This window comes from Echinops telfairi, unplaced genomic scaffold (genome assembly GCF_000313985.2).
Source record: "Echinops telfairi isolate 266 unplaced genomic scaffold, ASM31398v2 ScPeMD7_19;HRSCAF=73, whole genome shotgun sequence".
NCBI classification, from domain to species: domain Eukaryota; kingdom Metazoa; phylum Chordata; class Mammalia; order Afrosoricida; family Tenrecidae; genus Echinops; species Echinops telfairi.
Window position 1 is genome coordinate 3,538,610 of NW_022103916.1, and position 13,796 is coordinate 3,552,405.

The 13,796-nt window shown below is 38.0% G+C and overlaps 1 protein-coding gene and 1 pseudogene across 1 annotated transcript in view; both read right to left on the bottom strand.

Moving 5' to 3' along the window:
• The window catches only part of CCNB3 (cyclin B3), a 70,162-nt gene that overhangs the window by 3,702 nt on the left and 52,664 nt on the right, over positions 1 to 13,796 (bottom strand). The window contains exon 6 of the mRNA XM_045288270.1: positions 6,493 to 6,630. Coding sequence (XP_045144205.1) covers positions 6,493 to 6,630 — 138 coding nt within the window. The remainder of the gene's footprint in view (positions 1 to 6,492; positions 6,631 to 13,796) is intronic.
• LOC101659244 lies at positions 9,874 to 10,326 on the bottom strand (annotated as a pseudogene).

Here is a 13,796-nt window from a genome sequence, read left to right on the forward strand (position 1 = left end):
CTGACTCACATAAATAAGTAGAGCTGAATAATGCAGTCAAGAAGGTAGCACATTTTCTCATGCTTGGGCACTTTGCCTCTGTACGTTTCAGAACTGTTCATGCGCTCTGGACTTCAGCTGAATGTCAGCTTGTAGTGTCAAAATCTCCCATTCCGTATGAAAGTGATACATTTTTGTATTCTTACTTGGTCCAGCTCCTCAACTCATTTTAATACCCTTTCTTACATTTAAGAGAAAAAAGCCAAGGTCTGAAAATTGGTGATAACTTAGCTTGTCAGTTTTGTTGCACTCAGTGCAGTTGTTTGTGCATGCGTTTAACACCTAAGATTACATCTGATTGGCTGCGCTGTATATCAATTAAGTGACAGGATTGATGATAGGCTTACGTCTATTTTTTAATGCCATGTGATTTACCTACACTACATTTGTGATCAACTAGTAGATCGCGATTGACGTATTGAGCACCCCTTTCCTAGAGAATCAACAATGACAAAATACAACAACAGGACACTAAGACACATGACATCATCCAGAAATCAAAACAAATATGTTGTGAATATGTACCATCAAGTCAGTTCAGAATTGTGACTTATAATGACCCTATGTACAAGAAAACACTGCCCCACCCTGTGCCATCCTCACAATTGCTCTTAGGTTCTTATGACAGCCACATTGTCAATCTATCTTGTTGAGGGCCTTCCTCTTTTTCATTGCCCCTCCGCTTTCCTAAGTGTGATGTCCTTCTCTAGGAACTGGTCTCTCCTGGCAACATGTCCAAAGCACATGAGATGCAGCTTCACCATTCTTGCCTTAAAGGAGCACTGTGGTTCTACTTCTTCCAAGACACATATTTTTGTTCTTCAGGCAATCCATAATATTTTCACTATTCTTCACCAGCACCATAATTTCAACACATGAATTCTTCAGTCTTCCTTATTCAATGTTCAATTTTCACATACATATGAGGTGACTAAAAATACCATGGATTAAGTCAGGTGCACCTTAGTGCTCAAAGTAATCTTCTTGCTTTTCAACACTTTAAAGAGGTCTTGTGCAGCAGATGTACCCGATGCACCATTTGATATTTTCCCTGCTGCTTTCGTGAGTGTTGATTGTGGGTCCAAGCAAGACGAAATCCTTGACAACTTCAATCTTTTTTCTATTTATCATGATGTTACCTTTTAGTCCAAAGGAGCCCTGGTGGTGCAGTGGCTACTCATTGGGCTGCTACCTTCAAGGCCAGCAGTTTGAAACCAGTAGCCACGAATGGCTTTCTAAACAATGAAGTCCCCAAGGAATCCTGAAAATAAGACTTTGGAATCAGTGGACAGGGTTTGGCACTTCACCAGATCCACAAGAGGAGCTGATACCGAGGGCTCAAGCAGAATGAAAATGTTTTGAAAATGATTATGGCAACATATGTACAAATGTGTTTGATACAATTTATGTATGGATTGTTATAAGAGCTGTAAGAGCCCCCAATAAAATGATTTATTAATTTAAAAAAGAATGATTTTCTACTCCTATAAACAGTTATTCTTGGAAAATCATATTAGTCAGCACTGACTCTATGGCAGTGTCTAGTTTTTTTGTTTGTTTTTCACTTATTAGTCCAGTTGTGAAGATTTTGGCTTTCTTTGCATTGAATTGTAATCCATACTGAAGGCCTCAATCCTTGATCTTCATCAGTAAGTGCCTCTTTTCCTCCTCACCTTCATCAAGCAAAGCTGTTATTTGGGTATTGCAGGTGGTTAATAAGACATCTTCCAATCCTGATGCCGAATTCTTCTTCATGTAATCCAGTTTCCCTGGTTATTTGCTCAGCATACAGAATAAATAAGTGTGGTGAAAGGATGCAACACTGGCACTCACCTTTCCTGATAATAAACCATTCCCTTGTTCTGTTTGCATAACTGCCTCTTGATACAGGAGCACAACTAGGTGTTCTAAAATTCCCATTCTTCTCAAGACTATCGGTAGTTTCTTATGAACCACACCCTTGAATGCTTTGGCATAGTCAATGAAACACAAGTAAACATATCTAGTAATTTCTGCTTTGAGCCAAGACCTATCTAAAATCAGCAATGATATCTCTTGCTCCATGTCCTCCTCAATGCAGCCTGAACCTACGTAAGCTTCCTGTCAGTGTACTGCTGCAACCATTGTTTGATGATCTTCAGTTAAAATTTTACTTGCTTGTGATATTGTTCAATAATTTGAGAACAATTCTGTTAGGTCATTTTTCTTTGGAATGGGTACAAATATTATATATTTTCCCATCAGTTGGCCACAGAGGTGTCTTCTAAATTTCCTGGCATACACAAGTGAGTTTTCATGTGCTTGACCAGCTTGTTGAAACATTTCAATTGGTATTCCATCAATTCCTTGAGCTGTGTTTTTGGCTAATGCTTTCAATGCAGCTTGAACTTTTCCCTTCAGCACCATTGGTCCTTGCTCATATGCTACCTCCTGACATGGTGGCATGTTGACTAGTGGTTTGTTTGGGTTTTTTTTTGGGGGGGGTACAGTGACTGTATTTTCCTCGTTTTTGTTTTGATGTCACTCAAAGCTTGAATTGTTTTTCTTGAGTTCTTTCAGTTTAAGATATGCTGAGTATATTCTTCCTTCTTGGTGTTCTAACTCTAGGTCTTTGCACATTTATTGTGATATTTTATTCTGTATGATAGAGTTGCCCTTTATAATTTTCTATTCAGATTTTTTACTTCATCCTTTTGTTCATTTGCCTTAGCTACTTTAAGATGAAGAACATGTTTGAGTCTCTTCTGACTTTGATCTTTTCCTTCTTGTATTTGTAATGGCCTTCTGCTCTCTACACGAACGATGTTCCCGATATCCTCCACAGCTCATCAGGCCTTCTCTCATTAGTGTCCAATGCAGCAAATCTGTTCGTAAGGTGTTCTCAAAATTTAGGTGGGGTAGTCCCAAGGTCAAATTTCGGTTCTGGTGGACTTGTTTTAATTTTCTTCAGCTTCAACATGAGCTTACATATGAGCAGTTGATGATTTGTTCCACAGTCAGCCCATAGCCTTGTTTTAGCTGCGGATATATTGAGCTTCTCCATCATCTTGTCCCACTTGAATTTTTGTGTATTCTATCTAGAGAAGTCCATGTGTATAGTTGTTTTTTGTGTTGTTGAAAAAAGGTTTTTGCTATGAATAAGTCATTCGTTGGTCTTTTGAAATTCTATCATAGGTTGCTCAACTTTGTTTCTATCACCAAGACAAGATTTTCCAACCTCTTTCCTTCCTCTTTGTTTGCATTAAAATCACCACTAATTATCAATGCATCTTGATTTTATCTTTTATCCAACTGAAGATATTGGTACAATTTTTCAACCACTTCATCACTAGTTTTAGTGGTAGATGCCTGAATTTGAATATTAGTTGCAGTGATTGGGTTTCATCAAAGGCAGACAGGTATAATTTAAACACAGATAGCATTGTAATACAAGATATACCTTAAAATATCCTTTTTGGTGATGAATGAAGCCCTATTCCTCTTTATTATGTCATTCTCAGCATAGTAAACCATGATTTTCTCATTCAAATGGCCAATACCAGTCCATTTCAGCTCACTAATACGAAAGGATAGTGATCTTTATGCATTCCATTTCATTTTTAATGACTTCCAATTTTCCTAGTTTCATACTTTATATATTCCATGCTTCAATTATTAACATATATTTTGTTGCTGCTTCTTCTCATTTCATGTCATGCCCCATCAGTAAATGAAAGTCTCAAAGGCCTTACTTCCACAGGGTATATCCATTCACATCGTTATATTAGACCTTACATTGATAAGGCAGCTCTTCCTCAGTCATATTTTGAGTCCTTTATGCTCCAAGGGGCTCATCTTTTGGCACTCTCTATGACAATGTTCTGCCTCTTTTCATTAGGCCTTCAGTATCAGACAGTGTTTTGATGCTATGCATAAAGTCTGAGCCATTAGTATGTCAGAATTGAGTTGTAGTTTACCATTGATCTTAATTATAGGGCATTGTAGTACCAAGGGACAACCAAAGGTAGCTCTTTTATTGCAGACATATTCTCCTTTACCTCCATTATACAATTCTAATCCAATATCCCCTTGGAAATCAGGACCAATCACACCACTCAACACTGTAACACCTCTCTTTTCGATCTAGATGCGTGAGAAATCTAAAATGTCTAGGAGACAGTCTTAATTTCCAATTCAATAGAATCAGGGCTGTGTCTCCAGATGGGAGTATTCTTCCCTTTGGAACTAAGCTCTTCAGACCCAAATTTCATACAATCTCAGGGAAAGAAAACGAAAATGTTGAGTGACACATTAGGAATAATAGTAAGCGGTGCCATTCCCATTTCCTTCCCTTGGTTTTTGTACCCATGAATCCTGGAAATTAAACAAACAGCATCATATATTGGATGTTGGTTTAGAGCATACACAGTCTTCTAGAGAACATTACCCCAACCCTGCAAGGTATTATCATCTAGCTGACACCATAATTGTGTCTTTATTAGGCCATTCCATTATTCGATCAAACTAGCTGTTTCAGGATGATGGGCAACATGGTAATACCAATAGATTGCATGAAAATGGATCCATTACCAAAGGTCATTTACTGTGAAGTGAGTCTCTTGTTACTAGGTGTTGCTGTGTGTGATACTATGCTGATGGATAAGATACTCTGTAAGTTCACAAGTAGTTTTGGTAGAAGGATTGCATGTAAGAAAGGAAAAGCATACCCAGAATAAGTGCTTATTTTTGTATGAACAAAATGCTTCCCTTTCCATGATGGAGTTGGTCTTATGTAATCAAACTGCCACCAGGTTGCTGGTTGATTTCCTTGAAGAATGTTTCCATATCTTAAACTCAGTGTTGGTTTCTGTTACTGCTAGGTTGAGTACTCAGCCGTGGCAGTAGCCAAGTCATCCTTGGTAAGTGGTAGTCAGTGTTGCTAAGTCACACATAACCTCTATCCTTGCCAGCATGGTTCCTTTGTTCATGCACCCATTTGGCACTGACAGGAATAGCTCGGAGAAGACAATGATTAATCTCTACAGAATGTGTTATACTAGCCACTTGATTGTTAAAATCACTCTGCAAAAGTGATCTTTGGCGATCATTCACATGAGACACAAATATCTTCACTTCTTTGGCCTATTCAGAGGTCTATCTACATACCTCTTCCCCACACCACCTTGTCACCAATTTTCCCACCAAATAAATTATTAGACCCTCTTCTAACTTCTCAAGCTTAAACACTGAATGAATTTGCGGTTAGTGGGCCCATAGGAACAAACACAGACAGATCCAACCTTATGTTCATTCCACCATTAGATCATACCCTTAGTAACCATTCCCACACATATTCTCCAGGTTTCTGTCTCTACGTATTTTTTAAAATCTGGAAGTTCTTTAGGTGTATAATGCTCTTCTTCCTGGGTTCCCATCTGGACTTCTCCTTTAGGGACTTACTGTGACTTAAGCCTAGTTATGTGTCTAGAAGCAATAATAGGTGGTGAGGATGTTTCCTGGGAAATTGCAACAATACCTTTTAAGGTATCTACCTGGGGAAATACTCCAGAAAAAGTCCCAGGTGTATGCACAATTAGGTTAATCACCTCAAGTGTAGGTAGAGGCAATGGTTTTATTGAGAGTGCATTAACCTCTTCAGATGGGGCCTACATAGTTCGATGAAATGTAGGTGCCCAATGTCTTCTGGATTATTTTCTGGGTTATTAATCTATATCCCCATCCCAAATTTCAGGGTCCCATTTCTTTCCAATTAATGCCCTCACTTTAACATCAGATATCATTCTAGGTTGAGGATTAAGCTGGCATTTGAATTCAGTTAGTTGTATGATAAGACTCTGAGTTTGTTCTTCAGCCCTATCAGTTCTGTTACTAGAAGAGATAAGGCTCTCTTTCATGGTGAAAATGAAAGCTTTACAGCCTTTCATGTGATGTTTGAGCCATCCCTCCAGAACCCTGAGGTCATCTCTTTCCTTTACCAGTTTATCTATTGTAACTAGTACCAACCAACCAGCTTCTCTATTCTTCTCATCCTGACAATACTGTAGAAAAATGGCGAACACACAATCATCTAGATTCTCACTTCTCACCAACACTTCATCTGTTGGTGATGCTATTTGGGGTATTAATTTTGCCACCTCATGCCATGGATTAACAGCACCTGCCTAATTATACTTGAAAACCAATTTAGAAAACTCATCTTTACAATTTTGTTTCTCTAGAATGTAGGTTCCAAAACTTATCTGGCCCTTTTCAGAAAAACAAACAAAAAACTAAATGTCCCCCTAGCAATGAAAAACTTTTGTATTGTAGTCTATAATCCAGAATAAAGTATAGATATCTGCTTGTACAACCACCTGGATTGTTTCAGTATTCTCAGGGGGTGGCATTGCCCAGTTTAGAAAGCACTGCTCTGGTTAGAAATTCATTATCTCTAAACCCTTGGACTAGACTTACCTCAAATTTTGCTGCAATTAGAAAGGCAGTAGAACCAAGGAGTTGTAGCTTGTCTCTCTTGCATACAACCTCCATTAAGTAATGATCGACCAGCTTCACAGCCAAATACAGTGTCTCATGACTCATCTCAAAGGTCATCTGAATAAATATACAAAACGGGGAACGAATCTGTTTTTGCCCAGATCCAAAATCATATCCAGCTATATCTTGCAATCTGGAGTATGTATAGCATTAAGGAAAGTGGAGCTCCTAGTCCTGGCCACTTAGGAGTCTGGTATGAATGTGGAAACTACTGAGCTAGTGTGTCTGGTTATACCTTCTATGCCTTTGCCTCACAATTGTTATGTTTCAACCCATTTTTGCAGTCACTGTATCAATTCATCTTGTTGAGGGTCTCTGTCTTTTTGCTGACCCTTTACTTTGCCAATCATGATGTCCTTTTCCAGAGATTGGTCCCTCTTGATGATATAGAAAAAGTACACGAGAGAAAGTCTCATCATCCTCCCTTCTAAGGAGTATTATGGCTGTACTTCTTCCAAACAGATTTGTTTGTTCTTCTGGTAGTCCATGGTACGGTCAATATTCTTTTCCAGCACCATAACTTGAATGCAGAATTGCTCTACAGAATCACCTAATGCAGCTCAGTTTACCTTGAAATGGTTCTAACAGAACTTTCCCCCTAATATGGGTATAAGGCAAATTCTTCCTTATATTAAGTGCATTCTTCTTTATATAAGCTTCCCTTCATCAGGTCTCCATTTTTCTACAGACTATTCTTATTACTGGGGCCTAGATAGCATAAAAATAGGTCAATTTGAAGTATTAGATAAGGTGATACCAATTGGATATATTATTAACAGAACTGGATGGATAACAATTCAGTAATAGGCACAGTAAGTTTCTGAATAACAGAAATATCAAGAACTTCTTACTTTTCCTGGAGTATGGTCTTGGATCTTTACAGAAATCTGTATAAGTTTCCTACTGCTGATGTAACCAATCAACACGAATTTAATGGCTTAAAACTACAAAATTCATCCCAAATAGAATTTGCCAGACTCAGATCAAGATGTCAGTAGATCTGTGCTCTATTTTGCCTTTTCTACATTCTGGGGGCTCTCTACATTCCTTGGTTTGTGTCTCTCTTCCTCTTCAAAGGGATGCTGGTGACACAACTGTTAACCACTCAGCTGCTAAGGGGAAAACGTCAGTGATTTGAATCTACCAGCCAGTCTATAGGAGAAAGATGTGGCAATCTGATTCTATAAAGATTTATGGTCTTGGAAACCATATGACAAGGTTTGATTTTGACCTACACAGCCACTCTGAGTCAACATTGACTCAATAGAAGAGATTTGGGTCTATCTTCAAAAATACCAATTGATAGATAGATTTTTCTCAAATTTCATTCTTCTTCTGCCTCCTTCTTTCATATTCAAGGACCTCAAGGTTCACTTGAATAATCCAAAATATTATCTCTTGGTTGAATAATATCTGCTATCTTAATTTACATTAGTAACTACCACCATAATTATCAAGAAACTGAAGTCAGGTAATTACCCACACACACTAAAAAAGAAAGAGAGGTTAGGAATGGAAAGCAAGAAGTTCTCTCAAGATTATGTCTCTGTGGGTAAATGAAAGAGCCATCCATTACTTGTATAAACCTTACCTAGGTTCTTGCTAGTATCAAATGGTAATATACGACTGAAATTGGAGTCAATACATTATAAATCAGCAGTTCTATTACAATAAAATTCCTTCCTTAAATGTAAGACAATAAATACCCTCTTAATAAAGTTCTCCCACTTAGAGCAGCATGGAGCAAGTGTAATCCTCCAATGAAAGCCCTTTAACTGGTGAAGAGAGCAATGGTGTCTCCTATCAGTCTTCACCACTCTAGACCAAATAACTTGACTGCCTGTAATTTGCATTCAAAAGATGGGGTATTTCATCACTTTGGCATCAGACTCCAAATGATGTCTTTTGCCAATTAGAGAAGAATGGCGATGCTCTGGGAAATTTCAAGCACCTATTGCTTATTTGTCAGGTTCTTATATTGTGGTGGCTTGCATGTTGCTACAAGACGGAAGCCATGCCACCATTATTTCAAATATTGACAGCATCAACCGAGACACACTAGACTAAGACAAACAAAGAAGATGGAAGAAGTGGTAGACCTCTTAGGAATTAGCCATTGAAAACCTTAAAAATAGCAGTGGAACATTATTGCATATAGTGCTAGAAGATGAACCACATCAGGTTGAAAAACTCAAAATACACCTGGGGAAGAGTTGCCTATTCAAAGTAAAGTTGACCTCAATGATGTAGATGGAGCAAATCTTTCAAAACCTTTATTTGCTGATGGGGTATTACTCAAAATGAGAAGAAAAATCTGCAAACATCCATTAATAATTAAAACTCAGAATATACAAAACAGGAAAATGGAAGTCTCGAATTCGACCTTGCAAGTCTGGCTAGACCAGAGGATGTACACTGGTACAGATAGGAACTGAAAATACAGGGAATCCAGGGCAGATGATCCCTTCAGGACCAGTGGTTGGAGTAGCGATACTGGGAGGGTAGAGGGAGAGTGGGTAGGAAAGAGGGAACCGATTACAAGGGACAATATGTGACCTCCTCCCTGGGGGACGGACAACAGAAAAGTGGGTGAAGGGAGACGTCGGACAGGGCAAGATATGACAAAATAACAATTTATAAACTATCAAGGGCTCATGAGGGAGGGGGAGCAGGGAAGGAGGGGGAGAAATGAGGAGCTGATGCCAAGGGTTTAAATGGGAGAGCAAATGTTTTGAGAATGATGAGGGCAACAAATGTACAAATATGCTTTACACAATTGATGTATGCATGGATTTTGATAAGAGTTGTATGAGCCCCCAATAAAATGATTTTTTTTAAAACTAAACTTTTGTGTGCGCTAGTGTTATAAAAAGTAGCTTTTTAATAAAACATTGTCCCAAATGCCAGCCACTTCAGAAAAGAATTTGGGTAGGAAGAAGAGGAAGATGAAACTTATTTCATTTAGAGAACAATAATTGCTATCTTTCCCCTAATAAAATCTTCAAAACACACAATTTAACCATATGAAGCTACTGTAACAATTTACACAATTCCTAACAAGATCTAAGTGCAATTATAAACACTGGGTCAAGGCTTTATATAAAAATATCATTCTAGTTTTCCCAGTAAGTTTCTAAAATATCATGTATTTTCCCCAACATCTGCAGCCATTCAAGAATTTTTAAAGGAAAGTTTGTGCATGATCTTAACTCCTAATGCATGGTTCTTTGAGCTCAGTAACAAAAGAGAAAAACCACAAAAAATGATGGTTCACTCGAGTGTCAGACAAAGAGACCTGGCTCAATTAGTCTCATAGGACAAAAGCAGTGCTGCATCAACTGGCTCCATGCAGGAGGAGCATATGGAGGAGCTCATCAACATCCCAAGTAATAGATGTGCTTTTGTGGCAGAAATCAAATTGGGTCCCCAGAAACAAAGTCTATCATACAGATCACATATTCCTAAATCTTTTTTCTCTGATCAACCTCTTCCAGAGTTATATATGCCTTTAGGCAGATGCTGTATAAGGCCTACTCTTTGAGCTATCCCAATTTGCTCCTCTCTGTCAATTGTGTTGTTGAGTCTAGCTTGGGGTTGGATGATAAGACTGAAACTGAAACTTCTTCGTGACATGGTAGTGGGAGCTCCTGACTAGGCTCCATCCCCTCACCAAAGTTAGCCGAATCAGACTGAGACTCACCTGTGAAACAGGGAGATGTCATCTGAGGTGTGGGATTTGAGGTAGTTCCCCATCTTATGGGGCAGAAGCATGTGATCTGGGGTAGAAGAAAGGTTGTTGGCAAACTCTGCATTCAGTCTTGGGTAGCAAGGTGGGGTCAGTGACATGTCAGAGTTCAGGTGGTGGCTGCTTCCTGGCTGCTGCCTGCCCCCAGGTCCTAGGGGTTCTGCCAATCCTGGGAGTCTTCAGCAACCTGTTATATAATCTGCCAATCATTCACTGCTGCAGCTACAAGCCTGTTGTCTTCTTGTGGAGCTTATATTACCAGTCCTTGAATTATTAAAGTCAGGAAAAGCCTACAGCCTAACATATATAATCTTCACTGGTTGTTCTTCTCTAGAGAACCCAGTCTAAGACACTTGAAAGCAGGTCTTTCTAAGGATAGTAGTCTCAGGCTGTCATATTAACATTTCTGCATAAGATGTAGTTCAGTTACAATAAAAACTCTAGAATGGTTTGTTGCAAATATAGACAAAGTGATTCCAAATTCTATATAAAAAGGCAAAGACTTGCTATTAAAATAGAGCAAATATGACAGAATGATATTAGCAAAGGGACAACCCTTCTATTTTTTTTTTCTTTTAAAATTCTACTTCTTTTAATTACACACACACACAAATACATCTTCTTCTTCTGGTCTGATTATTTGCATACACATTTCTCCTTCCCCATCCACTATATCTTTCTACTCTCTCTCCTTTTCCTAGTGAAATATATTTCCTCAATACCTATGAATTCTTATTATTCCTCTTAAAATAAAATCTCCCATTATTCTTCAAAACATTCTTGTCTACCCAGATGGCTCTTTATTAATATGACTATTACTTTTATTTTATTCTCTCATCCCATCAGCCCCAACTTTTCACATTTATCCACCCTCTCCTATTTTGCCCATTTCCCCACTTCATATTTCTCAGTTCCTATTAGACATCTCCCACATCACTTGACAAAGCCAGTTACCCCTACACAATCCATATCTGACAGAATAACTGCATCAGGATGCCACAGAAACAACACTCTGAAAAAGAGGCCTTGGAATTATCATAAATAGAAATCAGAAGAATGATGTTTAGGTTTTAGGAGATGTGGGGAATGTACATAATAACAGTGGTAGGAATAGGAAAAAAAACTAGAAATGCTACACCAAAAGGAATGCCAGAAGAGAAACCTTAAGATAACAGAATTAGACAACATGGTAAAAAACCTGAGTAGAAGAATGGAAGAAAAGTAAATCGAATAAGTGAGATCAAACAAAAATTATTCTGACTACAGCCAATGAGAGAAACAATCCACAAAAAAGGCAAAAGAATCTAAAGAAAGCCTGAGATTGATGTGGGAACCCAGCAAGAGAAATTACCTACATCTCATTAAAAACAAATGAAAATCTACAGAGAAACTAGGACTAGAAATCATGGAAGAAATTTCCTCAACATCATAAAAAGAGGAGAAAATATTTTTTTAAGAATCAGAGAGAAATCCAAACAGAATAGATCCCAAAAGGAAAATATAACAGCATATCATAGTCAAACTCTCTATTTTCAAAGTAAAGGAAAGCATTCTGAGGGCAGCTAGGGGAAACAGATCACCTCCACAGGAAAACCAATAAGGATAGGTTCAGACTTTTCAGTAGAAATTATGCCAGCAAGAAGACAATGGAGCCACAAATACTGAAAGAAGGGGGAACACCCTGCTAACTAAGAATCCTATATTCAGCAAGATCATCACTCAAGTGTGAAGAAAAAATAAAGGAATTTCCAAAGAAGGAAAACAAAAAGACTTCATAAAAACAAGACCAGCATTACAAAATTATTAATGAGATTACTAACTAAAAACAACAGCAAATAAACCTGAGAGTCGCCTATAGGACACAAGTATCCAGAAACCTATATAATAAAAGCAGCACTTAATATTAACATAACACAGAATTAGAGGAGGAACAAAGATACCAATACAATCACCCTCAAAAAATCCCCCAAACAACAACAAAAAAACCACACGAACACAATAAAATGACAGCAATATTGAATCTCAATGGGTTAAACATACTAATCAAAAGACAGAGCGTAGCAGACTGGATTAAAAAATAAGACTTAACTATATGCTAACTGTAAAAGACACATTTAAATTCTAAGACAAAAATAAACTAAAACTCAAAGGATGGAGAAAAATTTACTAAGCCAATGGGAATAATAAAAAATCAAGTGTGGCAATATGAATCTCTGATAAAATAGACTTCAAAGCAAATAACCTAATGAGATAAGAATGGACACTATACAATGGGATCAGGTATCAGGTATCAAAAGATCCCAAACAAACAAATATATTGATGTGAACAAGGGTTGGGGGGTGTAGTGGAGACCCAAAGCCCATCTGTAGACAATCAGATACCCCTCCACAGAAGGGTTATAAGGAAGGGATGATTCAACCAGGGTGCAGTATAGCACCGACAAAACACACATCATTCCTCTAGTTCCTGAATGCTTCCTCCCCCCCAACTACCATGACCCAGTTCTGCCTTACAAATCTGGATAGATCGGAGAACACACACTGGTACAGATAAGAGCTCTGGACACATGGGATTCAGGACAGATAAAACCTTCAGGAAGAGTACCGGGAGTAGCGATATCATGAGGATAGGGCATGGAGAGGGCATGGAACTGTCATCCACTGCTGGTGGGCCTCTAAACATGTGCAGTTATTGTGGAAAGCAATATGGTGCTACATAAAACAAATGGGAATGGAAATCCCATAAGATCCAGCAATATCTCTGCTGGTTATATAACCTAAAGATATAAGAAACCTAACACAAATGGACAAATGCACTCATATGTTCCTGGAAGCATTTTTCACTATAGCAAAAATTTATAAACCAGCTCAAAATCAGCCCATGAGTAGAAGAATGGAATGCACATGGATCAAAAGGAAGTTCTATTAACTGAAAAAGAGAATATTGCATGGTTTAAAATCAAGAAAGGTGTGCATCTGGGTTATATCCTTTCATCATATTTATTTAATCTGTATGATGGAATAATAATTAGAGAAGCTGGATTATATGAAGAATTCAGTAACTTTAGTTGTGTACTATCAGCCACCTGGATTTTAAATTTTGTCTTTTTGATGTGCACAACATTATTCATAGACCACATCACATTTATGTGACTTGAAAACTCCACTAAGGGAACCAGACTTTCCCTTAAACATAGCTGCTGTAGATTAAAGGAACTAAATATTCCTTTGGACTTAAAGTTGAAACATTAAGTAAGGTGTCAGCTTAGTTCATATAGAAGGAGCACATCAGCCCATGTGATCCAAGGACTGGAAATAATAACATCCAAGATCAGTGGAGGGAATTATATTAGAGCTTAAATTCTGAACACCCAGTATGCAGAAGACTATGGATGACAGTGAGAGCCCCAAATCCATTTGTAGAATTGCCTCGTGGATTAAGCCTCCATTGATATCTATCAGATCACTAATCAGGGAT